We start from the raw sequence: 27831 nt of genomic DNA, 5'->3' as shown, positions 1-27831 counted from the left end.
GCTCATTTTAGCTGCCAACGGGTCTCGATGAAGAAATGGGGGGTTTCTTCCGAGGGTGCTTGTGTAAGATTGCGCTGCTTGGCACCAGAACCAGTGCTTTCCCCGGGTTTGGGACCCCGCACCTTTCTGCGTATGCGGACATTAACCACGGGTATAAATGGGCCTCCGCCCAGGGTCGCTGCACGGCGCTACGATGCTGCCTTTGTGGGAAGCCGTAGCAAGGATCGGGGGCGCGGCTGACGCCTCCTTCCAGCTGACCGACGTGGGGCGGTGCCTGCCGCGGAAGCTGCAGTTCTGCCAACAGCAGCGGCCGGAGGCAGAGAGGCGGCCTGGGCGATCGGGAGCCATGGTGCAGTTGTACAACTTGCACCCTTTCGGCTCGCAGCAAGTGGTGCCCGCCAAGCAGGAGCCGGCGCTCTTCTGCTGCGGCCGAGACACGCTGCTGGTGGCTTGTGCGCCGGGCGCCTGCAAGGTGGAGGTGTTCGCCGCCGGCCGGCCGGAGCTCTGCGAGCCCCTCGGCTCTTTCTGCACCCTGGGGCGGGTGCTGCGCATGGCGTACAGCGAAGTGGGTAAGTGGCAAGCTGGGCAAAGAGCCCGAGAAGAGGGCGGGATCTGTTTCGTTCGTTGCAGGTCAGCCCCTCTTCCTCTTTCTCCGGAAGAGCGCGAGGCTGCACGTGCAGGATCGTTTCCCCCGCCGCCCTAAGCCCATGCCAGTTTGTGCTCGCAACGATCCTGCGAGGTAGGATCGCCCAGTGACCTTCGTGGACTAGATAGGATTCTGCGCAGTTGCTTGTGTGGCGTGAGCATCCGATGACATTGCCGATTAATTCAAGAAGTGTACACATTTTATAATGCGAATGTAACTTCTTTTGGAAATTTCCAGAGGTGTACCCGTGTTAATCTCCAGCAAGATAAACAACAGTCCTTTGGCACCTTTTGAAGGCTGAACAAATTCGTTATGGAGTACTTGCATGGTCTACAATCTCTTGTGTATTTGCCACTCAGGGCAACAAATCAGATGAAGTGGCCTGTTGCTCTTAAAGGTGATACAGTGGTACCTCGGGTTAAGTACTTAATTCGTTCCGGTGGTCTGTTCTTAACCTGAAACTGTTCTTAACCTGAAGCACCACTTTATCTAATGGGGCCTTCCGCTGCTGTTGCGCCGCCGGAGCACGATTTCTGTTCTCATCCTGAAGTAAAGTTCTTAACCTGAGGTACTATTTCTGGGTTAGCAGAGTCTGTAACCTGAAGCGTATGTAACCTGAAGCGTATGTAACCCGAGGTACCACTGTAGTGCTATTTTTCACTTGGTAACTCCTCAGCTTATGTATGGTGTACATATTGATTCTGTGTTTCAAAAATGCTTCTATTTTTCCCTCCGCAGGAGACTACGTGGTCACCGTTGAGGAAAAAAACGAGAGCCTCTTCTTGCGAGCTTATGTAAACTGGAGATGCATGTCAACTGGGAACTCCCGCGTCTGTGTGCGGATGATAGGCCATAACCTGGAGGCTTCCTATTCTGAAGCGTCTAAGAACCAAATTACAATTGTAGAATTGCCCCTTTCGGACCCCCCATTGTGTTTTTCCTGTTGTCCTTTAACTGGAGACCTGCTTGTTGGCTGTAAGAATAAACTGATCTTGTTCTCCCTGAAACATCTTGTCAGGAGTCAGAATGTGACTGTGCTGGACTTTGAACGCTTGTTAATTTTGCACATTGATAACATCACTCCTTCAGAAGTTGCATTTTGTGCTGGATATATAGCCATAACAACAGAACTAGAGGTCCTAATCCTTCACCTGGAAGCTGGTGTGGAAGCAGCAGGCAGCAGTAGACAGCAGGCCTGTGACTCTGTAGAGTCTGAAAGGTTGTTCAACAAAGGTTGGTACAGTACGGCACTTAAAATCTCCAGAGCAAGGCTTTGTAGTCCTTGACTTATGTTTGTTGGTGTTTTTAAAAAAAGTCTTTGGGATGGAAGCAGAGGCTGGACAAGCTGATAAAACGCTTCCTTCTGTGTAAAACTAGCCATCATGATAGTTGAGAAAAGATTTATTTTCAAAGGCACTGCAAGCTGTGGATAGTTAGACAACACAAGAAGTTGAATTAATATTTTAAGGTTGAATCGAGAGCACGGAAGCTGCTATTGAATTTATCTGTAATGGCACATCACAAATCCTCTGGATCAAGTCTTTGCAGGTCAGCACAAACAAAACTTTAGTTCTCTCGATCCAGCCCAATGTTTGTGTATGTGTTTAAAAAAACCAAAAGAAAAACCAATCAGGTCATGCAAAAGAAAAAGTAAAATTGCACTTAACTTGAAATAGTTCCATCTTGGCATATGTTTATTATGCACAGATCAAAATGCTACAGTCTCTTTTCAAGCATGCTGAATCTTTTGAGAGCAGCAGGAACATTGGTTGCAAAAATTTGAATTTCCATTCATCTCAGTTGTTCGTTTTTTCGCCATCCGTGGTTAAAAATGCCTTTTAGGATTTGCAATTCCAAATTCCTGAACTTGTTGTATAGTCCTAATATTAATGCTTTCATGAATATGAACTTTTCTCCATACTGTTAGTTATACTGTAAGTAGCAGTTGTTTAAGTAAGGCTGCTTTTATTCTTAGGACACTGAGCATGTCATAAGTTCCTAACCATTCCCCCCCCCCCCCCCCGGGTTGTAAACCTGATTCTTTGCTCCATTTATTAAAGGTGTAAAAGAAGAACCTGATTCAACTCCGTTTGAGTCGGATGACTTTGTTATCTGTCAGCAGCCTGTGGAGCTCTTTGGGGAAGAAAGCAGGCAGTGTGGAATATCTGTTACTCTGGAGTCAACAGGCTTAGTCGGTGAAGAGTCAAACTTCCAGATGCAATATGTTCTGTACAGGTAGTCAATTTTATTAAAAAATTAATTTAAACGAAGCCATATTTATCTATCTCTCTATCTCTAGATAGAGAGATAGATAGATAGATAGATAGATAGTTATTGTTGGCATCCGTCTGTCTTGAGAGACGATGGAGTGTGGACTCTGGGGCAGAAGTCAAACCGCTACGTTAGCAACACCGAAGTGACCTTCATGGGCACAAGCCTGGGCAGAGTGTGTCACTGCCCAGACAAGACCCCCTCTCAGCCTCGTTGATGTGGTCCAAAGGAAAGCAGAGCAGTATATTTGGCACCAGTCTGGCTGCAGGACTTGCAAGAAAGAGGCATAACAAGCTGTCTTAAGGGCTCCACTCTGGATTTGTGTAGAGTTTACTCTTTAACATTTTCTTCTCCAGAATATATCTCCATGGCAGTGGAGATTTAGGATCAGAGTTTTCCTTCTCCTAGATGGGCTACATTCCCAGGTTGACAAGCCCCATCTGCCCCTCACTTCCCTCTACAGCATGTGCAGAAACTGCCTTCCCTTCTTAACTATTAGTCCCACTATTGGATCCATATCCAATAGTACATATATAACTAATAGATCATTGGTCATTATTCCACTCTAGCTTAGAACAGAGACCAGTGAGACAGTTTGGACAATTACATTTTGACTTAATATGCTGAGAAATGAACAACTCTTTTCTCACTGAAACACAGCCTGTTCCATTTTTTATTTTTTTTATTTTTTTGCTTTGCATGAGGCATATTTAAACCAAGATGCCTTTAACCATACAGTCATACCTCTGGTTGCATTTGCTTCATGTTGCGGATATTTGGGTTGCGAACGCGGCAAACCCGGAAGTGTATATTTCTGGGTTTCGCCGTGCACGCACAGAAGTGATCTGCGTGCTTCACACATGCGCAGAAGAGATCTGCACACTTTGCACATGCGCAGAAGCGATCTATCTCACACGCACAGTAGTGGCGCTCTACTTATGGACTTTTCTGGGTGCAAATGGATTGCGTACGTAAGTAGAGGTACCACTGTATATTCAATGTTTTGGTCCAACCATGTAGCTATAGCTGTCATTTTGGCAAGCTCGGGAACAACTTGTCCCCTTGTCTTCAAGCTTAGAAAGTGGGTCAGGACCATGGCAAGCAAAACAACCTTACATGAACTGGGCTGTACATGATGGAGCTGCATGTGGCAATAGAGATTATGTAGCCCAGCACCTTTGGCTCCCTAGGAGTTGTGCATATCATGCACACTTAGTAAGTGGGCTCAGTCATAGGACAAAAGCCAGTTGTATCTCTGTTGGAGACCATTTTAGCTGTTGGATATTCATATTGTCGTCATTGCAACCTATTGCCTTGGTCCCATGGGTTTCTATGTACTTGCCCATGCACTGAGATGCAAGTTTCTGCCTCACAGCAGTGCTTCAGAATATCCTTACAACATTCTGCCAGAAGTTTTGTGAGCAGCTCATGCCTATATGTTGGCTTGGAATTGTTTCACCCGCCATGTTTCTTTTTAGACGTTTTGCTCTAGACATATCCTCCTTTGCCTTCTCTGGCGACGATGCCAAGCTGCACTCTCTCCAGCTGCTGCCTGTGTATGTAACAGGTAGGTTTATGACATCTGCATTTCATCATGGGCATCCACCACAATCTTTCTGGGGGAAAGGGCTAAGTAAAGCATTGGGAGCAAATGAAAACGGGATTATGGTTCACTGGGGAGCAGCCCCCATCCCCCCCAGAAAAAAACCCCATATTAATTATGCAAGGTGTGGGAAAGCTAGAGATTATGAATCTGGGTGTGAAATTTGTTTTTATATATGTTGTCAATTTTTATTGTAGAATTGCTTTGAGCGCTTTCATGGGAGGTGACTTATAAATGAAATTAAAGGAATAAATAAAGGGGATTTCAATTAAATACATTCATTCAAAGTATAGCTCTCTAGAGTGTTTTACAGAACTTCTATGACATAAAAATCCTCTTCCTAAAAATCACATTGTCTTTAAATAACATTAGGAGTAATTTAATCACAAGAGTAGTAGCTGACTCTGATTAGATGTTTATATATAATTTTAAATGGCATAAATCTTTAAAAGTACATTATTTTGAATTTAGCTTTGAATGCCTAAATGTCAGAAGTAAAAGAGAGCTTTCTTCTGTATGGCATTAAGGATTGAATTTCCTTTATAAAATACTGGTATTATCTTAAAGTTTTCTCTTGGCTTTTAACACTTTTTATAATCTGCCGGTGCTTCACAACATTAATCATACTCTGAGTAGACTTTAGATCTATCACTGTCTCCTTTTCCTTTGTTTTTTGTGGCGCTACTGTATGATCGAACAAGTCAGCATAGTCTATATTGCTGATGTATAAAGCAGGGGATGATGAAAATGGGACAGGAGGAGGGGGGCTTGTTGGATCTTATTGATGCTGGAATGGTGTTAGGCAGGAAAGCAATTACATTGTAAGAAGAGTGTGCATTAGTAAAGGTAAAGGGACCCCTGACCATTAGGTCCAGTCGTGGCCGACTCTGGGGTTGTGTTGCTCATCTTGTTTTATTGGCCGAGGGAGCCAGCGTACAGCTTCCGGGTCATGTGGCCAGCATGACTAAGCCGCTTATGGCGAACCAGAGCAGCGCACGGAAATGCCGTTTACCTATTTATCTACTTGCACTTTGAGGTGCTTTCTAACTGCTAGGTTGGCAGGAGCAGGGACCGAGCAACGGGAGCTCACCCCGTCGCAGGGATTCGAACCGCCAACCTTCTGATCAGCAAGTCCTAGGCTCTGTGGTTTAACCCACAGCGCCACCCACGTCCCTAGAGTGTGCATTAAATGTAGGCTAAAATTTAGTCAAATATTAAGTTTATATATTTATTTATAGAAGAATTTATATACCGCTAAGTCAGCAAACCTACCAAAGCTGTTTACAACAGTAAAAGGATAAAAAAAAAAAACACTTCATACTAAGGAGTAAGTATAAGTGATGATTTCCTACGAATGCCAGCATTCCAACAGAGCACTGCCTCATAACCAAAATGGCTTAGGGTACCCCTCTTTATCCTTTGACAATTTGTCAGTAACCTGGAGAACTACTTGATCAAATCAAGAGTTAATAAACGTTCCCATTATTATTACGTTTTGGTTTGCTTTCACTCTTGCAGAATAATACTCTAGTTCAGGCATCCCCAAACTCAGCCCTCCAGATGTTTTGGGACTATAACTCCCATCATCCCTAGCTAACAGGACCCAGTGGTCAGGGATGATGGGAATTGTAGTCCCAAAACATCTGGAGGGTCAAGTTTGGGGGTGCCTGCTCTAGTGCTTATAGGCTACAGAGTGAAAGAGTTTTATCTCAGAATTCCTAACTCGAAAACAGAGACCCAAGTGAATGTAGCGTGGGCTGCTCTCTTCAATCACAGCTAAATATATTTCTAAAACATTCTGCAGGATGTCTGAGAGCTGATGCCTCCCTAAAGAAAGGGAGCCTGGGGAGTAATTGCTTTCTTCCTTTCATCTAGAGAATTCTGCAACAACTGGCGGAGCTGAACCAGCTAAGCGAGAACTGCTGAGTCTGTTCTGCTTTTTTTCTCTGCCTAACATTGGATACCTCTACACAGTGGGCAACTTAGTGGAGCTGATTTCCACCTACCAGTATTCAGAGAGATCCCAACAGGCAGTACTCACCCCGCAATTCCTACATGTTATCACAAGGTATTATAGCCATTGTTAAATTTAAATACTGCATTTTCCACACACAAAATTGTGCTCAAAGCAGTTTTTAAAAAAATCAGTTGAAATACAGTAATAGCACAACACATTGTTGGCATTTGTCCATCTCGAGAAACAATGCAGTGTGCATCTGAGGGTGAAGCCAAACCACTGCGTTATCAGCACCAAAGTGATCTCCCTGGGGCACAAACCTGGGCAGTGTTTGTGAGAATGTTCTGGGCTGGCCAGGCACAAGGCCCCTCTCTTAGCCTTCCTGATGTGGTCCAAAGAAAAGGAGAGCAATACATTTGGCACCAGCTTGGCTGCAGTAGTTGCTGGAAGAAGGCACACAAGGTGCTTGGATAGGAACTCCACTCAGATTTGTTTACTCCTTTGCCTTCTCGAACATATCCCTAAAAGCAGCAGAGCTTTAGGATCAGAGCTGTAATGCATAATGGGTGTTGTATCCATCACAGACCTGTTGAAATCAATGGGTTTAAGTTCAGTAAGCATCTAGATATTGCAGCATTGGCATGGGTACTTTATAACCACAGAGCGATGCAAAACCATCTATCCAATGGCTTTCTTTTTCTTCCCTAGCAACAACCTGCAGTGCTTTACTGTGAGATGCAGCGCTGCAGCAGCACGTGATGAAGATCCATACATTGATACAACGCTAAAAGTGAGTGGATTCAACCCTCAGATTGGCTCTTCATGCCCACAGGTTACATCTGCATCTTTGCAAAGCAGTGGCAAATGACTTGCAACAATCCTGAATTTCCTTTTGTTTTAGTCCTTGTTGCTTCCATCTGGTCAGATAGTTTGGCAAGGGGATATTTTGCAGGAGTTGGGGATTACTGTCCTGTAGGCCTTAAGCCTAGGTTGGAGGACCCTGTGCACCTTTTCAGGTGTTGTTGGGCTCAACTCCCATCGCCCACAGCCAGATAAACATGTGTGAAGGCTTTGTAACAGTGGGATGTGGGTGGCGCTGTGGGTTGAACTACAGAGCCTAGGACTTGCCGATCAGAAGGTCGGCTGTTCGAATCCCAACAACGGGGTGAGCTCCCGTTGCTCGGTCCCTGCTCCTGCCAACCTAGCAGTTCGAAAGCACGTCAAAGTGCAAGTAGATAAATAGGTACCGCTCTGGCGGGAAGGTAAACGGCATTTCTGTGCGCTTCTCTGGTTCGCCAGAAGCGGCTTAGTCATGCTGGCCACATGACCCGGAAGCTGTACGCCGGCTCCCTCGGCCAATAAAGCGAGATGAGTGCACGACTCAACCTAATGGTTAGGGGTCCTTTTAAGAGTCACCAAATGAAAAGCAGGTATTAAAAACCTATCTCAAATTTATGCTGGGCAGATTTCAGTAAGCATACAGAGAAGCTTTACCTAGTTTTCTTCAGCACTCTGTTGGGACTAGAGGAGGAGATGGAAACCTTCCTTTTCCACTGAAGAGAATGGAGAAATCCTGAGCTGTTGCCAATTCCACGTTTCAGCATGTGAAAAAGATATGCAACTTACATACCTCTGTTAAACCTGTAGACCTTTAGTCCACATACCGCAGTGACTGAACCATGAAGGGGCTTATGTCAAATCAAATCAAAGTAAGCTTTATTATACTAGCCAAAGGCCATGACAAAACCATACAAACTCTGTCAGGAAAAGTGGGGGGGGGGGGGGACTTATATAACACTGTAACTATGTAAAAAGCAGAGCCACCGCCTGAACGCTCAAGATCATAAAATGCAGGTGCACATGTAGATTGAGAACTTCACACAGCATGCAATATTTTCTTATTTAGACCCCTGAATCTCCCTTACAGGGGGTTTATGTCCTTTTTTAATGTCAGTCAGCTTGGAAATGATCAGCATGCCACTCTGGACCCTGTAAGAAACTTGAATCTTTGATGAGCTTGCTCAAGATAACTAAAGAACCATTTCTTCACAGGCTTGCCCCCCTGTGTCCCTGGATATCTGTGCCTTGAGGATGCAGCTGTTTATAGGGCTGAAAGCTATTTCTCACTTCAAGAACCACGTCATAGTTTTGACAAAAGCAGAGACCGAAGACATTACGGAGAGAAAAAAGCCTTCAAGGAGACTCCTGTGAGTACGGTAGTTCATATGTTCAAACAGAGGCTAGCTTGGGACATGCCTGGTGGCATCAGTAGACGTGATGGGGGTACATGCACCCAACTTTACCCTATTGTAAACATTGTAAGCGTTACAATTGGGATGAAATAAACATGTATGAAAGTGGATTTCAGGGACACCCTTTTCACTGTTCTTGTCTCCTTTTGTATCTGTAGAAGCCCTCCATGCATCTTAGAGCCAGGATTTCTCAGGATCCTAAAATGCATGGAGATGCTTCATAGATGCAAAAGGCTCCCCCTTCAGACTTCGTCACCTTCCAACTCCAAGGAAGTCAGGGCTATCCCACTTGTCAGCCCCACCCTTAAAAAAAAAAAAAGTTTACTTTAAACTAGTTTTAATGTCTCAAGAAGGCTCTTGATAGCATAAATACAGTGGTACCTCTGGATGCAAATGGAATCCGTTCCGGAGCCCGGTTCGCATCCTGAAGCGAACACAACCCACGTCTGCACGTACGCGGGTAGCGATTTGCCGCTTCCGCGCATGCGTGTGACGTCATTTTGGGCGTCTGCGCATGCGCAAGTGGTGAAACCCGGAAGTAACGCGTTCCATTACTTCCGGGTCGCCCCCGAGCGTAACCTGAAAATGCTCAACCTGAAGCTACTTCAACCTGAGTCATGACTGTAACTGAAATACCTAAAAGACATAATTATGGGTACACGTGTATTTTAACAGCCAGTGTGGTATAGTGGTTTAGAGTGTTGGACTAGGGCCTGGGGGTGCCAGAGTTCAACTACCCTACTTTGCCATGAAGCTGACTGGGTGATCTTGGGCCAGTTACTGCCTCTCAGCCTAACCTACCTCACAGGGTTGTTGGGTGTGTTAAACGAGGAGGGTGAGAACCATGTATACCACCTTGAACTCCTTGGAAGAAAAGGTGGGACATAAATGCAAAAACAAAGAAACATAGAATCAAGAGTTGGAAGGGACCTTGAGGGTCATCTAGTGCAGGGTCATCTAGCCCTCTGCAATGGAGGAATCTCAACTAAAGCATCCATGGCAGGTGGCCGTCCTACCTCTGCTTCAAAACCACAATCGAAGGAGACTCCATAGCCTCTTACTGTCAGAAAGCTCTTCCTCATGTTTAGTAGGAATCGCCTTTCTTGTAACTTGAGTCTACGTCCTACTTCTTTCAGCTCCCGGAAGTCAGATAGCATCAAACCCAAGGTTTCTCCAGAATCTGAACCTGGCTGGAATTTATACATCGTGAACACAACTTCAACTCTCCTGCTTTACAGAGAAATGGTACTATACGCTGCTTTAGGGGTTTTTTATATATAGAAAATAGCATATTGTAACTTGAATGCATTTGCTAACTTCACATAAGGTCTGCAAACGTTCCCCCCCCCCCCCTTTATGGTGTGCCCTGTTTCTGCCCTAGGTAGAGTACAGCAAGACCTATGAAAATGTAAGAACGGAGAGTTGTATCCACCTTCTAAGTGAGGCTCACTTATTAGTCAGAGCAGCACTAATGGACCCTGATCTGAAGGAATCGGCAGAGAAGGAAGACCTCCTAGCAGCATTACAGGAAAGCTGTGCTCTCCTAGGAGACTGTTACAGCAGGTTTGAATTTCTTAGATGTCATATCCATAAATACTTACACTTGGATGACTCCTGATGTTTAAACATCTTTATATAATCTTCTTTCAGCCTTCATATATAAAACAAAGATGTGTGCATGGAAAAGCAACAACTTGCTCTTTTTTTCCTGCTTCCATCAATGATGGACATGCAGTCTCTGCTTTCTGGCCCAGTCATAATTTACATAGGCTATAGATCAAAGCACTTCCATTGTCGGCTGCCTGCACTTCTGTAAAAGCAGGTGTGGTGAACCTTTGGCCTTCCAGATGTTGCTGAACTACAACTCCAATCATCACTGGCCGTGCTTGCTGGGACTGATTGGAGTTGTAGTGCAATTTTGTTTTGACAAGCAGCTTTTACATACTCACTCCCAGTGAATGAAAATGTAGCACTATTGTAATTTTGTTGGCTGCTTGCAGATGAATGGGATCATTAGCAGCTTTTCAGGGTCTACTGCATTGACACTATTCTGAAAAGGGGGGCAGGAATCCACCAAAGAATTGAGGGAATGAAGATTCCTTAGCTGCCATCCATCCATGCTCTTCATTGCTTGAAGAAGTGTGAAACAAGGTTTAATCCTGCAAATCTTGTTCCATATTTATTGGAGGGCTGCTTTGTGGTCTGTAGTGTACTGTTTGGGTAATTCCAGTGTTTTCAACATTGTGAAACTTCTCAGTTATTATATACAGGCGTGCCTTGGTTTTCGAACAGAATGCATTCCGGAAGTCCGCTTGACTTCTGAAACGTTTGGAAACCAAGGTGCAGCTTCCGATTGGCTTCCAATTGTGCAGGCATGCCGGAAACAATTGCAAAAGCCGCATCGGATGTTCGGCTTCCAAAAAAAGTTCGAAAACCAGAACACTCACTTCCAGGTTTCGATCATTCGGAAGCCAAAACATACAAGTACCAAGGTGTTTGACAACCAAGGTACAACTGTAGTTACCTTGGTATGTTTTGTTTGTTCCTTCCTTCCTCTACTCTATTCCAAACTTAAAAATGGAAAGATAATGCTGGTGGTCAACAAAAGAGGTTTAAAGACTGTCTCAAGGCAAATCATAAAAAATGTAGTCTAAACACTGACAACTGGGAAACACTGGCCGACGAGCGCTCCAGTTGGAGAACAGCCTTCACCAAAGGTGTCATGGGCTTTAAAGACACTTGGACTCAGGACACAAGGGAGAAATGTGCTAAGAGGAAGGCACGCTTGGCAAATCCACACTGTGATCAACTCCCGCCTAGAAACCAATGTCCCCACTAGGACATATAGATCCAGAATTGGCCTCCACAGTCACTTACGGACTCACTGTTAAACCGGTGTTTATGGAAGACAATCTTACTCAGCTACAAGTGATCGCAGAAGAAGAAGAAGGTTTTGTTTCTATTTGTTTGTTCACACAATGCAGCAACAGGTTCCTGTAACTCTTATTTGTTACTTTTTTTTAGAACCACTCCTTGGTTTAATTCAGCAGCAGCTGGAGGGCCAAATGCCCCTTACACCTCTGTCATAGGGATATTGTCCTACATGCGGAAGCAATACTCCATTGTGGGGACAGGTTGGCTTGCACAAAGTTGGATCTCACTTTGATAGTGGTCCTTCCTTGTGACTCTTTCTTGAACATTCCATGACGTATTCCCCCATCCAGGTTATTTCCTCCCCATCCATTAGGCTGTGCTTAGAAGTTATCTTGGTTTGGTTGCTGCTCATTGAAAAAGATGAGCTAATATCAGCCTGTCAGTATCGGGAGTATAAACCTTACAAGTTGCAGACACAGCCTTAATCCTGACATAACAGTGAGACATGGCCTAATATGAAAAGCTTTTTATTGAAAGTATCTTGTTAATGCAAAGAGAGGGACTCTTCAGCTCTCTGGATGTTACTGGATGACAACTCATGTCATGCGAGGCGGAGTCCCAAAGGGAGCCAGGTTTTCCATCCCTATGCTGAAGCATTTCTGTTAAAATATATGACTCTTCATGTAGGTTTGTCGTGTTTAGTAGTTTCTGTACTTCCAGGTTTAACACCAAAGACTTCCACCTTGCTCTGCCTTACTACAAGATGTCTGGTCTGTCCGTGACAGATGTTCTGAAGAGAGTAGACCCAACGTTTGAAGATAAAACTCATAAGTACGAAAAGGGGATTATTTTTTACTTGTATCATTCCCTTTGTGAAGACACAGACGAGGAGCTGAGTGAAGTAAGACTATGGTTCCTTTTGTTGTTGCTGTTTCTCTTTCTCTGTAGAAGATGGATTATTCTATGTTCATTTGTGACAGATCATTTGTGACCAACCTCCAGAATGTACCTTTTGATGTAATATCTGTATGCCACTTTTCTTTAAAGCAGCTCATAACCATTGAGTGGGGAGAAAGCAAACAGTTCCATTAATGAAATTTCCTCTTGGCTTAGTCAATAAGCCTCTGGCTGGCTTGTCAAATGACTATCATGTGAATAACTTTCCTTTTATGAGAGTGAAAAGTATCCAAAAGTATAATGTGAGCCAGCCTTTGTAAAAGGAGCTGTTGTGAATCTCAGAAAGCTACAATTTATACTTCACTGTTGCTCGCTTTTCTTTTATGAGATGTAAAAACTGTGTTGATATTTAGATCGATTTGGGGAAAGGTGTTACTGGTGGGGTATCTTCTTAATAAGAAGTTCCTTTTCTGGAAAAAAGAGGTGACTTGTTGTTTGTGCTTAGTTAAGTGGTATAATGCAGGTTGGAAGCTCTTTGCTCAAAATCTCTCTCCCTTGCACTGAGAGGCCTTAGGCTAGCCTCCCATCCTCAGTGGTCCTCTATATAAAATGGAATGATAATACAGTCGTAACTCAGAAGTCGAACGGAATCTGTTCCGGAAGTCCATTCGACTTCCAAAACGTTCAGAAACAAAGGCATGGCTTCCGATTGGCTGCAGGAAGTTCCTGCAGCCAATCGGAAGCCTCAGAACCTGCATCAGACATTCGGGTTCCAAAGAACGTTTGCAAACCGGAACACTCTCTTACAGGTTTGCGGCATTTGGGAGCCAAAGCGTTCAACTCGCAAGGCATTCAACTTCCGAAGTATGACTGTACTGTCCTGCTTTAACCATTATTGAGGAAATTATGCAAAGTTCTAGAAGCACTTAGAAAAAGCCATATAACTATGTGAAACTTTAGCACGTTGCTATGCTAATTGGGATCTGGGGGTGAATGAATACTACACACCTATAACTCCCTAGGATATACATCAGGGATAAGAAACCTATGGTCCACCAGATATTGTTGGACTGCAACTTTCATCATCCCTGACCACTGACCATGCTGAAGGGCACACAGCAACTCGTGGAGGGCCACAGGTTGTACACAGTGGAAGTGGATTTGAAATGGATGTCCCAAACCAAGATGCTTGTGTGTGACCCTGAGATTACCTGCAACCTTCTCAGGAACGAAATAATGGCTTCAGGTGCTCTGCATTTAAAAACAACCAAACACTTGAAACAGATAAATTAGTACTTGTTCTCCTAGCACCCCTGATGATTTCTGGGCGATTTATACAGAACATTCATGGGTAGAAAGAGGCCTTGTATTAAAAACAAAGCACAGCTGTTGGTTAGCTTTTTAAAAACACGTATCTTTCTTTTACCAGGAACTGGCAGCCAAAGTACTCCATATATTCCACCCTGCCGAGTCAAACCAAATACCCCAGGTACTCTGCAGCCCTTGCATGAGAAAAGTGTCTCCTGAGATAGCAATCGAATATCTGCAGAAAGTAGAAGAGGTTGTGCCGTCTGTTGTGGTGACGCTAACCAAGGCTTCTATGGCTCTGAAAATGGGAGACCCTGATGGATGTAAAAGTGAGCTGGACAGCTACGCGGAGGTACACCCTGCTGGCTATGTATCAACATTTGTGTCAAGGTTGTTGTCTTCCATACCGTTATGTGCAGTGGGAGTGAGCAGAGAACCAGGGTTGTTGCGAAAGTTCTGTTTCCCCTTCAGATATACTAGGGGTGGCCAACTCCCAAGAGACTGCGATCTACTCACAGAGTTAAAAAATGGGGGTTCAGGTCAAAGTTGTTGAGCTTTTTTTTATGGGAGCCAAAGTAGTTGGGGGGAGCCAGTGATCACGAACTACCTGTTGGTCGTGCCTGGGATATACGACATGCTTGCAGGTGGCACGGGGTTGTGAATGCCTTGCTTCTCATGCATTCAGGGTTTTTTGCAGCACCCAGTCAATGTCATTGGCATCAAAATGGCAGTCCTATTTCTCTACCCATCCACCCAATTTAATTCAGATTTTCTCTTTTATTGGCAAAATCCAATAATCTATATTTTAAAAAGCAACAGCAGCACCACCTGTTGCCAATGACATTTGCAATATCTCAGCAGCCCATTAGCTACAGACTAGGAGCAACTACCATTGGTTGTAGTTATCTGAAGCTTTTTTCCATGTGGACTTGTTCCCTGCTTTGGGGGAGAACAGAAAGTCAGCAGTAGAGCTGGTTTTATATGCAGGGGGTTCCAGCTTCAATTCCCAGCATCTTCATTTTGTTTTGTTTTTAAAGTGGAGCTAGTAGGTGATAGAGCGAAAAGCCGTTCCTGGGATCTGCTTCCTTTCAGAGCAAACATTTCTGGGCTGGATAGGCCAGTGATCTGACTGCAGTATAAGGCACCTTCCTGTGTTCTCGCTTGTGGCAGTTGGGAAGGTGGAAGTGGATAACATTGACTTCTGCTCTCCATTTGCTCTATGGTCCTTTCCACATCTATGTGTCCTTTTGGGACATGTGAACAGAGAGAAGGGAATGCGGCAAAGAACGTAGACTAGTGGAGGCAAGGAAAATAGGCCTAGTGTTTATGGACAATTTGGTAGAAGATAGTCATTGTGGATCAGCAGCATCTTTCTCTTGCACAGGTATATGCATGCATTCCCCCTTCTCCTTAATCCAGTGTTCCTCAAACTTTGGTTCCTGCTAGCTAGGGATGATGGGAGTTGTAGTCCAACAACAGTGGGGGGACCCAAGTTTGAGAAACACTGCCTTAATCCCTCAGTTTCCTTGCATATTAAGTCAGTGTGTAGGAAGACAATTCAGTATCGATACATGTTTGTAATCCCACTTCCTATAATAGTGTCATGACACCTCTCATATCCTGATCAGTTTTCACCTTCCCTTTGCATATAATTCTCCTGTGCATTATTGTGGCGTGATTCCAGTGTGTGGAACTCAAGGTTCTCTTCCAGTCTCATAACCGCTCCTGACGGGTAGGCAAACTAAGGCCGGGGAGGCCAGATCCGGCCCAGTCGCCTTCTAAATCCGATCCGCAGACGGTCCAGGAATCAGCATGTTTTTACATGAGTAGAATGTGTTCTTTTATTTAAAATGCATCTCTGGGTTATTTGTGGGGCATAGGAATTCGTTCATTCCCCCCCAAAAAAATAGAGTCTGGCCCCACACAAGGTCTGAGGGATAGTGGACCGGCCCCCCGCTGAAAAAGTTTGCTGACCCCTGTTTTAGGAAAATAGTGCACCTATTTCCAGAGTTATTTGAAAGTAACAGGTAATAGGCTTCCTGCTAAACCACAAGGAACTGGCCCTGGGATCTTCCTCACCTTCCTCCTCTGGAATGGGAACTGTTTCCCACTGGGGATTATACCGTTATATTTGCACCAAGCTGTAAGTGGGAGAAACCAGCTTTTATTTCCTGGCTTGAGTGAGAGCCTAATTGGCTGTATGTGTTCTTAATATTGCTGCCAATGCAACAGTTAACCACAGTTAGACAACTTGTGCTCTGTAGGAGGAGGGCGGGGAGGACAAGGGAACATGCAGTCCTGTTGATTCCTCCTATGAATAAGCCATCAAGAACATTATCTCTGCCCTGGTCTGTAGAGATGGGTAGGATTTAAATGTTCACATTTGCCTTGGGCTGTGTTTGTACCAGAGCTCAAAAAGTGAAACTGAATCAGCCCTCTTTCAGAGTAGAGTGGGGAGGAATGCCAACATCTAAATCTTCTCTCACCTTTTTCTATTTTTTGGTCTGCAGATGATGCTGGTGTGTGGTTTTATTGTGGAGCCGAGACTCCTGAGACAGCTAATTAAAGGGCAAGTTGTCCCGACTGAGCTTGCGGTTTATCTTAGGGAGACGAGGCCCGGATTCCTTGTGGCTTCAGTCTTGGCTTTACATGAGAATAGCAAAATTGAGCTGGAAGAAGCAGACGCATACATCAAGGTTTGACATTTAGCTTTTATTAATAGTTTGTTTATTTGGAACTTCCAGAGCAGTCTGTGTCCCATCATTAAGTAAAGGAAGGACAAACTAAAAGTGCAATTCCCATCTGTGGGAAGAAAGTTGGAGTCAGACTTCTCATACAGCTCCATAAACAGCAAGAGGTACAGTGGTACCTCGGGTTAAGTACTTAATTTGTTCCGGAGGTCCATTCTTAACCTGAAACTGTTCTTAACCTGAAACACCACTTTGGCAAATGGGGCCTCCTGCTGCTGCTGCGCCGCCGGAGCACAATTTCTGTTCTCAACCTGAAGCAAAGTTCTTAACCCGAGGTACTATTTCTGGGTTAGCGGAGTCTGTAACCTGAAGCATATGTAACCTGAAGCATATGTAACCCGAGGTACCACTGTATCGTAAATTCAACAGCTCCCTTCCTCTTTGTTGGCTAAGGGGCATAACCAAAGCAGCTGTTGTTGTTGTCAATAATAGTAATAATAATAATAAATTTATTATTTATACCGCGCCCATCTGGCTGGGTTTCCCCAGCCACTCTGGGCGGCTTCCAACCGAATTTTAAAAACACAATGCAACACAAACATTAAAAAACTTCCCTAAACAGGGCCGCCTTCAGATGTCTTTTAAAAGTAAGATAGTTGCTTATTGCCTTGACATCTGGGGGGGGGGGGGGCTGGGGGGTGTTCCACAGGGTGGGCACCACTATCGAGAAGGCCCTCTGCCTGGTTCCCTGTAACCTCACTTCTCGCAGGGAGGGAACCGCCGGAAGGCCCTCGGAGCTGGACCTCAGTGTCCGGGCTGAATGATGGGGGTGATTCTTTTGGGTACATTATTTTTTTGCATTACACCCACATATTGTATACTGATGCATCTGGAGATGTCTCCCCCACTTAACGTTTCTGATTATCCTCCCTTGCTTAAAGGATATTTGCTTAAATGACTGCTCCCCACATTAAATGGGGGGGGTGCCCTTTGCGTAGTCGCGCGCAGCCCCCTGGACCCTATGCGGCACCATTAGTACAGGCTTGGCTTCACCTTCCCCAGGTGGGATACCTGGAGGTCTCCACCTACCTCAGCCAGTTGCCCAATCCCGCCTGGAGAGGCGTTGCCAAGCTGATCAGGCCAAAGTAGGGGGAGGGACCACCCTGCCCACACAATAGGGGAAGGATCTAACCTGGGAATCCTCAGTTGGCTCTACAACAAATCGGCTACATTTTGTGTTTGTGTGTGAGTGGCTCTTTCCCTTAATATTTTGGAAGAACAGATGCTGAGTGCTGAGGAGGAAGATGCTGTCCCCCAGCTCTTAGTGGACTTCTGGGAAGCCCTTCTTGTTGCATGCAGTCAGAAAGAAGTGGTTCAAGAGCTGCATTTCAAACTTGCTGAGCAGTATATTTGGAGGCTCTCCAGGAAGCAGTTGCCCAATACTAAGCCGCTGAAAACCACTGAAGATCTGGTAAACAGAGTTTGTATCCTACGTGTGTGTGTGTGTGTGTGTGTGTGTGTGTCAGTGTCAGGGACCGTGCTGAGAAGGGCTGCACCAACAAAGAATGGCGGGAACCCCTCCCTCCTCTTGATCCTGATCCTGAATCTTCCCAGGAGCAGGAGGACAGTATAGATTTGGAACAGTGGTTTGCAGAGGGGAGTAGCTCAGAAAGCAGAAGCTGGGAAATACTGGGTGGGGAACAGCTAGCAGAAGAAACACTAGAAGAGAGAGAGAGTTAACAGATTCACAGTCTCTGAATAGTATCTACACACACACCCTTCCCCAAAGTCATGGAGAGCTCAGAAAGTGTCAAAAAAGAAAGTGCAGAGGCTACAAGCTCAGATTACAAGATGTAGGAGTGACGTAGATTAATAGGGATGGAAGAGGGTGTGACCCTTAATTGGGAGCACCGCCATTCTGGGAAGATGCTTTCTTTTGTTCTTCGCTGTGTTTATTAAAGAAACTAACTGGTAAGAATTCCCTTTTGTTTGATCTGCTCATTTACAGCCATGGGGGAGAAAGCCAATTCCCTGAAGCCTGACAGTATGTATGTGTACAAACAGGTTTGAATGGAACTGCATCAGTTTGGTTCTAGATGAATTGGACACTTTTATAATATCGGGGGGAAATAATTCTTTCAGGAGTACTACATATTTCAAAACAAATGACTTACAACCGTAATTTAGTCTACAAATAAACTGGGAGTCTACTTTTGTTTTGACCCCCTTAAATGAAGGAATCTTAAATGAGGACTTGGAAATTAGACACAAAAATGCTTAGAATGCTAATGGCTTTTTCTTATTTATTTTTGCACTTGTTCAGATAAATTCCTGTGGTCATTATGGACTTATTTTTCCTTGGGTTACGTTCATGATGTCATTAATTCCTCCAGCTGACCAGAATGCTTCTGACGACCTTTCAAAATTACAGGTATAAAATGCCTTCATTCCCCTGCAACCTTTTTCTCTCTAGCCCAGGGGTAAATAACATGGTGCAGACCTGTACCTATGGGGGGGGGGTAGATGGGTTTTATTGCCCCGGGTGAAGCCTCCAAAGGGGCGCCATTGAGTCTCTCTGTGTGTGTGTGCGTGCTTGCACAAATGCACATGGAGTGTGTGCCAAACTGGGTCTTTGACCTGGGTGAAATAAAGCCTAGTTTCACCCCTGCATGATGCTCTCCAGATGTTGTGGGCTACCATTCTCATCACCCTCAGCCAGCATGACCAAAGATCAGGAGCTGTATGAGTTGTAGTTCAAAACATCTGGAAGGCACCCCATAGCAACCCTGGGCCCTAGCCTCTGTAGATTAAAAAACACATGTGTTTGATCTCCTTTAAGGTGAGTTTATTTTAAATAAATAAACTTAAATAAATAAGCAGTACACAAGGCTTTAGCTAGCTTAAAAGATGGAGAAGCTGTGGTGCTCAATATGTGGCCAGATTCCAACTCCCATCAGCTCCAGCTAGCGTGGCAATTGGTCAGGAGTGATGAGACTCACAGTCAAACCATATCCGGGAAGTCACAGGTTCCCCATTCCCATCCTAGGCTTTTCTGAACCATTTCTTCAGCCTTGAAGACACTGGGGCTGAAAAGAAGACCCACTGCCTACAGTTACACTAAATGCCTTGAATGCATGCCTCGGGTCAGGCCGGAAATATCCCAATACGCAGCAAAGGCATCGTTCAAAGCAAGAATGACCCCAAAAGAAGTAATGGGCATACAAGTGAGGATAGCAGACATCGGTCTTAATCTAAACAAGGCAATTAAAAATTGCATTTGCTTCAGTTTTCCCTGGCTCACCCGGTCTGCCAAGCTGTTCTTAATGATGAAAACATTGTTTGGGGGTGAGAGGGGGTTTTTTAATTTAAAAAATGGTTGGTGTCTTCCAGTCCATGCCTACATTGGTATGGCTTGGTTTTTTCATTGTGTCTTAAATTCTAGAGGTAATGTTTCTGCCCCCACCCTTCAGTCTCTCTTATGTAGTTCATACTTCAATATACCTTCCATTCTGCCACTGTTGGAGGCCCTTCCAGAAGAGACTCTTCCTGGCCTGAGCATCCACATTCTTTGCGATACTCGGTTAGGGCAGTATGAGAGATCCATTGACAGACTTCTGGAAAGATGCCCTCAAGCCGTCATACCCTACGCCCAACATGAATTGAAGCATGAATGTCGGGTGAGCTTTATTTATTACCTTCATTCAGTCTTAGCTCTGGTTTTTCCCCCTCTCCTTTAAACCCATGAACAAAAAAAGCACTGCTAGAAAATCGTACAAGTATTTGTACTGCTAACCTTTCCTTAAGCTGATCAGCTTTCCATGCATTTGTTAAACGTGATTAACATAGCACAATTATTCAATACTTTGCTCAGGCATTCTTTTAAAAAACGCTCACAGTTGAAATGTACTTCAGTGGAGGAGTTTGGATTTGATATCCCGCTTTATCACTACCTGAAGGAGTCTCAAAGCGGCTAACATTCTCCTTTCCCTTCCTCCCCCACAACAAACACTCTGTGAGGTGAGTGGGGCTGAGAGACTTCAGAAAAGTGTGACTAGCCCAAGGTCACCCAGCAGCTGCATGTGGAGGAGCGGAGACGCGAACCCGGTTCCCCAGATTACGAGACTACCGCTCTTAACCACTACACCACACTGGCTCTTGTGTGAAGTGCTTGTGTGAAATGCTCACAAGGCTTGCTTTATTCTGCTGGATATAGAAAACTGGTGTTCTTTCGAGAAGACACACCTTGGAGGCTGTTTGTTGCTTTCCTGCTGCAGTTACCTCAGCCGCCTTTTCACCATCACACTTGATGTTACAAAGCTTCTTCTGTCCTGAAATGTCATGTACATGCTGATGGCTTGTACATTGTTATTGATGGGCATTGCTCCATCCACCATATAGTGACCCCATTAGTGCACAATTCTAAACCACAGTTAAACACTGGGTTGCCAACATTCAGCAAGTCTAAGCAAAGCTTTGGGCTTGTGTGTTGAACACACACACATATACATACATACATACATGTATACATGGTCCCCTGTGGAGATGGTAATCTGGAAACAGTGGGTCGTGTTCTCCTGTCTTGTCCTCTTAATAAAGATCTGAGGAATGCGATCATTACCCCACTCTTACTTACCATCCCAGGCCGCCCATCTGAGGCCACATTGTTCTTTCTTTTATCAGATCAAAATGATCAGACAACAGCAAAGGTTGCTAGGTTTATTGAGGGTGCAATGAGATTAAGGGCCACTATCTGAACGATAATCTTGGTCATTTGATTGCCCTTTTTTACCCATTGCTATCTTTTTTATTTGTATATATTGCTTGTTTTATGTTGCTATGGCCATTGGCTAATGCGAATAAAGTTTATCTTACCACGTATACATGGCTTGCATGAGGACTTTTACAAAGCTTAGTTTCTCTTTTATTAAATCTTGGATTAGCATTTGCATTCAAGCAAGGGAGCGTAGTTATAAAACTCTGGCCAGTCTCGTAATAAGCCAGCTCACACCATCGGTTTTGAAGCTCAGTTGTATAACCATTGCTGCAATTCATGATCCTAATTGTGTACAGTGTGCTAAACTGAGATTCCTAAAATGCAAGACCAAACTTGGTAGAAGTCCTCCTGGAGAGCAAGTCCAACACTTGGACTTGTTTGCATTGTGCTAAACCGTGGTTTGGTGTTACTTGCAAAAACAGCTGTTATGTAAGTTACACCGATGTAATATTGTGGAAGTCAAGATTGTGTTGGGGTGCTAAATTGTGTGTGTGAGATAGAGACAGAGAATGAGAAAAAGCTTCTAGTCTGCAAAGAAAAGCTTCAAATATACGGTAATTTGAAAGTTATAGGCAATGCTTGCTTAAATCTGACACCTAGGAGTGGGGCAGCATTTTCAATGTCCTGCTTTCTTTCCCCTGTAACAGTGGAAGGGAAAGCATTGTATAAAGTATATATAATTCTGCATGATTTCTGCAGGTCACAGAATGCAGCTTTCCTTGGCGCTGTTAGGCATTTTGTCACTTTTTTCATCTCGGCTTGTACTTTGCCCTGAATTCTTAGTATCACAAGAGGGAGCCATCGCTCTTGTTTGTTGCTAAGTTTAAGAAGAACCCTGACAAGCTATACTTCACAGATATAAGAGTGATAAATATATATTGTATTTAAAGGTGCTCCTTTAAGACAGAAAGAGTGTGTGTTAAGAAACAAAGAGGTTGGATTCCATTAGGAACATCATAGCACTCTTGATATTTTCTCCCTCTCTCCTTGGGTCTTACGGCTGGCTTAGGCTCTGTGGTGGAACAAACTCCTTCCTGAGCTCTGTAAACGAATCAGAGATCCTGGAGACAACTATTCTGTACTCCTGTCATCCCTAACAGGTAAAGAAATGTGCTTCTTGTCAGTTTGTGGATGTGCAGAGTCTTTGCAGTGTGGGTTTTTTTAAAAGCTTTTAGATGTATAGATGGCTGCCATGGGGGGCGGTGCTTTTAATGACTATATTAAAGAACTGGATTCAGAGCAGATGCTAAGTGAGCTCATTTCTGCACAAATCACAACACTTTCAAGGCTAAACGTAATTAGGCAAAGTAAGAATTGATGGCTAAAGAGAATCTTGTTTAAACGTGGTGTATCTTCCCTGCCCAGAAACGTTATCTGTCATTGCCATGGAACTGGAATTGAGGGACTTCCTTAATGTTTTACCGGAGGATGGGAATGCCGCATTCTTCCTGCCACATCTGCTTCAGTGCAGCAGAAGGAAACTAGTGACCTAAGCACAAGAAAGAAGGGCTGCGTGATCTCTGAGAAACATTTTGCAAGAGAAAGTACTCAAATGGACGAAAGCTCACTCTGCAACTATAAATTCAATACTGTAGATATGGGGGGGTCTTTAGCATTTCCCTATGTGCGTGAGAAGATTGGTTGACACATTAAAATATATAAATATTGGCACATTAAAGTAAGGCTGTGTGTGCAATTTTTAAGACTTTGCCTACTTCAGCTGTGGCCTGAAATCCTATCCTAACCATCTCACTCCCCTTTCTTGTGATAGTTTTATGATGCTAAACACGGGTGTTGTAAGTGAGCTAGACATATACTATGTGGAGAAAGTTGGGCTAAATGTCAGTACATTCCAAGGACAGCTTTACTGTGAATATAATTCAGTTTTATTCTTCTCATTATAATCACCTGTGTCAGATGGGGTGTCCAACAAACCAAACAGCTGAAAATCTCATGTGAATAATAATAATAATAATAATAATAATAATAATAATAATAATAAAAAAATTCTCTGCACCAAAAGCCATGAATACAAGTGACAGCAAGTTCTTGGATTTCCTTTTGGATCTGTAGTAGCCTGTTTGTTCAAGCAGCTTCTGTAACGGGACTTCACTGAAATCAGATGCTGGGGCTGTTCTTATAAGCTGGTCCTATCACGGATTTTCTGCACAAACAATAACATGTGCTATTTAATCTGCCTTGAGTTTCTCCCTGGTCTCTATTTACAACTGTCTGGAAGTACCAAAAAATACTAAGATTTATAAATGTGTAAAGGTAAAGGGACCCCTGACCATTAGATCCAGTCATGGAGGACTCTGGGGTTGCGGCACTCATCTTGCTTTACTTACCGAGGGAGCCGGCGTACAACTTCCGGGTCATGTGGCCAGTATGACTAAGCCGCTTCTGGCAAACCAGAGCAGCACACGGAAACGCCGTTTACCTTCCCGCCAGAGTGGTACCTATTTATCTACTTGCACTTGAAATGCAGCTGTCTAATAACAGCTGGGTGAGTGAGATGTACACGTCAACAGAAGTGAGATTCAAAATGACAGAGTGAATATAGCTTGGATTTTGTCCACCCCACCCCACCCCCCCTAAGGCTGGCAACACACACTATTCATAGAAAGAAGAACCGAAACAGTCTTGAGTAGATTGGCTGTCTTTTATTTAGCGTGTGTGTTGCTTAAATGTTGTTGCTGGCAGTTCCCCCCACCACAGTTTCATTTATAGCGGGAGGCAGTGGAAGACAGGCATCCCTGGCGTGCTCTGGTCCATGGGGTCACGAAGAGTCAGACACGACTAAACAACAACAATAAGCATAGCACAGTGGAAGAGATTAGCAGGTGAATCCCTTCCTGGTGTGGAAATAAGCAATAGAAAAATAGGCTCAGGGGATGTTAAAAGTCCAGGGGTAGGAACCTCAGTGGCGGATGGAAGCAGCACTTGGTTTAATCATAGAAATGCTACACAAAACAACAGAATCATGGAGGTGAGGTAGAGGATGGGATCCCTGCTGCTGGACTTATTTCTGAAAAGAGAGGAAGTAAGGCCACTTGAAGAATGCAACAGTTGGGTATATGTGGTCGCTGTTAATGGGCAGGGAGCAGATCTTAAGCTTCGTCTGCTGTAGGTTGATATTCTTAGTTTGCCTATTGTTATCCTTGGCTCCATCTATCATGATCTATCCTGCCTTACTTACCCAATGTTCTCAGCTGCCACTGAGTCAGCCTCAATTGTGCTGCTGGCAGCAGATAACATCAGTTAGCTCTTCTGATGTGGGGAGCAGCACAAGATTGCTGTAGCTCAGGGATGTGGAATCTTTCTAGGCTGATGATTTCATTTCCCCACCCTTCACGGGCTAAGTTTTGACGGGTTATGATGGTGTCAGGTGAACTTCTGTTTTGCCCTGAGGTCTTCAGAAGAGCCCCTTCCCAAATTCTGTTTTGCACACCCCTTCAGCCTCCTTCCCATTTCTTAAATCTCCCCAGTTAGTGGTAGGCCTTGCAAGTGCAACGTATTTCCTCGAACACATTTGGTGACTGCTTACCTTTCTTCTGGGAGCACAGTGTAGGTGGTCTCCATGCCAGCATGGATGTGGTCGGTCACATGACAGTGCAATAACCAAGTCCCAGGATACTTGGGCAACATTTCAACAGTTTGAAAAGTCCCAGGAAACAGATCAAAGACATCGGCCCGGTAGGTTCTGGTGTTCTTTTAGGGCAAGCACAAAAAAACAACCACCTTACATCAGTAAACATTTTTGCAGCGTCTTTGAAGTAATTAATTGGAAGACATAAAATGAGTTAAGAATATTGTGGCAGAACTTTGAATGTATTTGTGCTGGAAACTTAAACAATTGGAAGAAAAATGCAGGCAACTTAATTTTTAAAAAAATAAGTAAGAGCCATCTATGCCTACTTCCCCTTTATTGCATGAGGGAGAAAAATTGTTTTGTAAAAATGTGTATATTAGGCAACATTGCATACAAAAAGGAGAAATTTACACTAAATGCAAATTTTATTATAATTTTACTATTTATACCCCAACCATCTGACTGGGTTACCCCAGCCATTTCAACATATTGATGTCTAAATGTGAAGAACTAAACTTAACAATGGGAACGGAGAGAAACAAAAAACAACAGATTTGCCCATCCCTCATTTTATGTATTAGAAATAGCAACTTCGCCCAATCCGGTCCTGCTACTACCACCAGTTAAAACCAAAATCTGAAAAAGCAGTGTGGGTTGTGGCAGTGGGGTAGCTGTTAGGACACTGGGCAGTGGAGCTGGGTACTGTAGCCCTTTTCGTATCGTTGCTTTCTTAAAGAGTTGCCTTTCCATTGAATTAGGATAGAAATTGCTGGTCTGTAATTCTTTCCAGACCTGCCAGCTTGGAGACAGATAGGATGTTAAAGTAACTTATTGTAATCACAAAGTGCACATTTAAAACTTCCCCTGCAAAAAAATCCTGAAAACTATAGTTTCCCCCTCGCAGAGCTTCAATTTCAAGCATTCTTAATGAACTACAGTTTCCAGAATTCTTTGGGGGAAGTCATGTGCTTTAAATGCCTGCTGTGGATCTGCCCAAACCCTATTCCCAAACAAACCACCAAGGCGCCCTTGTTGTTTGCCACCAATAACATTACATCAGGTAGAAGATGGCAGGCAATATTGTCAGCTGAAAGCTGTGCCGGTCAGAATAGAAAACACTGGGACAGTTGAGCATAAAGCAGGTTTGTATATTCAGTTGACTAAGAGCATTCTCCAAGAAACGCATTATCATTCCTCCAACACTAAGTTTAAAATTAAAGGCAGGAACCAATCATCTTACCTTATAGTCGAAGCTGTGGCCGTGGAAGTGTGCTGTGTGCATATCTACTTCGTTCCCCATCCCCATTAAGTACCAGCTGACTTTATCTCCAACGTGCATTGTAAGGCCATGCAAGTTTCCAAACACCTTTCCGTTAATGGCTAAGGAAAGAGAAGTTTATCATGAACGCAAAAATTCTTTGATGGAACGTGAATTTCAATATAGTGAAGCCAATGGTAGGGCCGGTCCTCAAATGCGCTCTGCCTACTGAATTACAGGAGGCCAACTGTGAAGGAAACAAAGCGAGCAGGATGTTTGGAGCCCAGCTTCCAAAAGAGAAAAGGACCCAAGAGCTGCAATACAACCCTATGCCATACAGTTTGGCATGTATGTGGCAAATGTAATGAACACAGAATGTCTGATTAATGACTGGCAATTGTGGGTGTTGGAAATATCCCATCGCCATAGAAACGTACCGTGCATCTTATTGCTTTCGATAAACTCCTCGTCTTCTTTGTTCACGCCTTCTGGGTTGACAGCGTAAGTGTTGATATTTTCATCCAGGTACCAAGACAGGTTTTCGTCAAACACCAAAAAAAGAACATTAAATTGTATCGGCTGTGCAGATGTGGAAAGTAATTGTATATGCTCCCTGCGACAGACTAGCAGTGTCCCAATTAATCCACTGTAGAGGTCCTGAAAGCCAAAAAAAGGGATATAATTACCTATCGCCATTACTAAAATAATGGAGATGGGGAAATAGCATCTGACGAAATATTGGCCCATATTGAGTGCTTGGGATTAAGTCTAAGCTTCTGGCCAAGGGGCTGCTGGATCCTGCAGATGCCCTTCACAGATGGAGACCTCTGGAAGTCTCCTTCTAGAGGCCTCCTACTTGCAGCAATGGAAAGCTCTGCTGCCACTGTTGCAAGGATTTTTAAAGTACCTGTGGCCCACTCTAATTGTGTCCAGGAATTGACAGACGCAGCAATGGAGAAAGAGAAAGTGCTATTTTATTGCTGAGCAATAATGACCCAGTGGAATGGTTTCCAAAGACTGGGCGCCGAAGCTCTAGCGCCCTTAGGCTTTATACCTGAGTACATACGTCATAAAACATGACATAATCGTATATAATCGCATATGGCAGCAAAAATCAAACCAGTGAGCGCATGCATAAACCTTGCCCCTGGCCATGTAAAGAATCCTCCCCAACTTCTGCTTTCCTCACGGTACATCAGCCTGACCTTTCCCCTGAATTATAGTAAGAAAGGAGAAAAGAAACTAATTTGCCCGTTACAATGTTGGTAACCCTCCTACACGCCATCTGTTATAAACAGGGACATTGTGGTTAGCATTTTCCTGTTTTTAGCTGCTGAGGGGCATCCTGGACGGAGGAAAGTGTCGGCACATCAGATTTCTTGCTTCCTACTATGTTGGCGAGCCATTGAGTGCATTAGAAGAACAAGGGGGAAGAAATGGGGCAGAGGTCATTTTGGATTTCTAAAATCTAAGCATTTAGCTCTGCAGAAGCCTTCATGATTCAAACACCCTTAGTATACATGGATATATAGAAATCATCATAAAGATATATGGTTATATATGGATAGATGATTATATAGAAATCATAAGGGTAAAATTCTTCCAGGTGGTCCTGCTTCACCACCACTCCTTAGTCATTGGTGATGTAGTGGCAGTAAGGCATGGGGAAATCAGGTGTGGCAGGGACAGATTGAGGGAGACCTTGGATC

General features: G+C 44.1%; 2 protein-coding genes across 8 annotated transcripts in view; one reads left to right on the top strand and one right to left on the bottom strand.

Moving 5' to 3' along the window:
• The first annotated feature begins 273 nt into the window (after positions 1–273).
• On the top strand, positions 274–22950 carry HPS3 (HPS3 biogenesis of lysosomal organelles complex 2 subunit 1). Of its 2 annotated transcripts, XM_081007828.1 has the most exons (17): positions 278–569; positions 1385–1879; positions 2707–2881; positions 4396–4484; positions 6396–6588; positions 7186–7267; positions 8530–8684; positions 9866–9974; positions 10111–10292; positions 12324–12504; positions 13930–14160; positions 16319–16504; positions 17781–17969; positions 18822–18929; positions 19969–20175; positions 22282–22372; positions 22638–22950. In XM_081007828.1, the coding sequence occupies exons 1-17, from the start codon at positions 347–349 to the stop codon at positions 22763–22765; spliced, it is 3024 nt and encodes a 1007-aa protein (XP_080863954.1). In that variant the 5' UTR covers positions 278–346; the 3' UTR covers positions 22766–22950. The 2 variants fall into 2 exon arrangements, with proteins under 2 accessions (XP_080863955.1, XP_080863954.1); XM_081007829.1 differs by lacking the exons at positions 19969–20175; positions 22282–22372; positions 22638–22950 and adding an exon at positions 19545–19960 and having other exon boundaries at positions 274–569.
• A 185-nt stretch (positions 22951–23135) lies between these two features.
• Positions 23136–27831, bottom strand: part of CP (ceruloplasmin) — a 33235-nt gene continuing 28539 nt past the window's right edge. For 2 of the 6 annotated variants that reach the window (XM_081007818.1, XM_081007821.1), the window contains 4 exons: positions 26560–26779; positions 26105–26244; positions 24820–24983; positions 23916–24300 (listed from right to left, as the gene is read on the bottom strand). In XM_081007818.1, coding sequence (XP_080863944.1) covers positions 24225–24300; positions 24820–24983; positions 26105–26244; positions 26560–26779 — 600 coding nt within the window. In that variant the 3' untranslated portion in view covers positions 23916–24224. The other 4 variants (XR_013987030.1, XR_013987031.1, XM_081007819.1 and 1 more) reach the window with 4 other exon arrangements.

This window comes from Podarcis pityusensis (assembly GCF_964106645.2).
Source record: "Podarcis pityusensis genome assembly, chromosome: 5".
NCBI lineage: Eukaryota > Metazoa > Chordata > Lepidosauria > Squamata > Lacertidae > Podarcis > Podarcis pityusensis.
Note: the sequence above shows the minus strand (reverse complement) of the source record. Positions and strands in the feature narration are given on the sequence as shown.

Excerpts from the sequence above, each read along its gene's own strand:
- HPS3 (XM_081007828.1), top strand. The coding sequence starts at position 347 with ATGGTGCAGTTGTACAACTTGCACCCTTTCGGCTCGCAGCAAGTGGTG. Across the intron at positions 1,880-2,706 it reads TGAAAGGTTGTTCAACAAAG|GTGTAAAAGAAGAACCTGAT; the intron begins GTTGGTACAGTA and ends CATTTATTAAAG. Across the intron at positions 14,161-16,318 it reads AGCTGGACAGCTACGCGGAG|ATGATGCTGGTGTGTGGTTT; the intron begins GTACACCCTGCT and ends TTTGGTCTGCAG.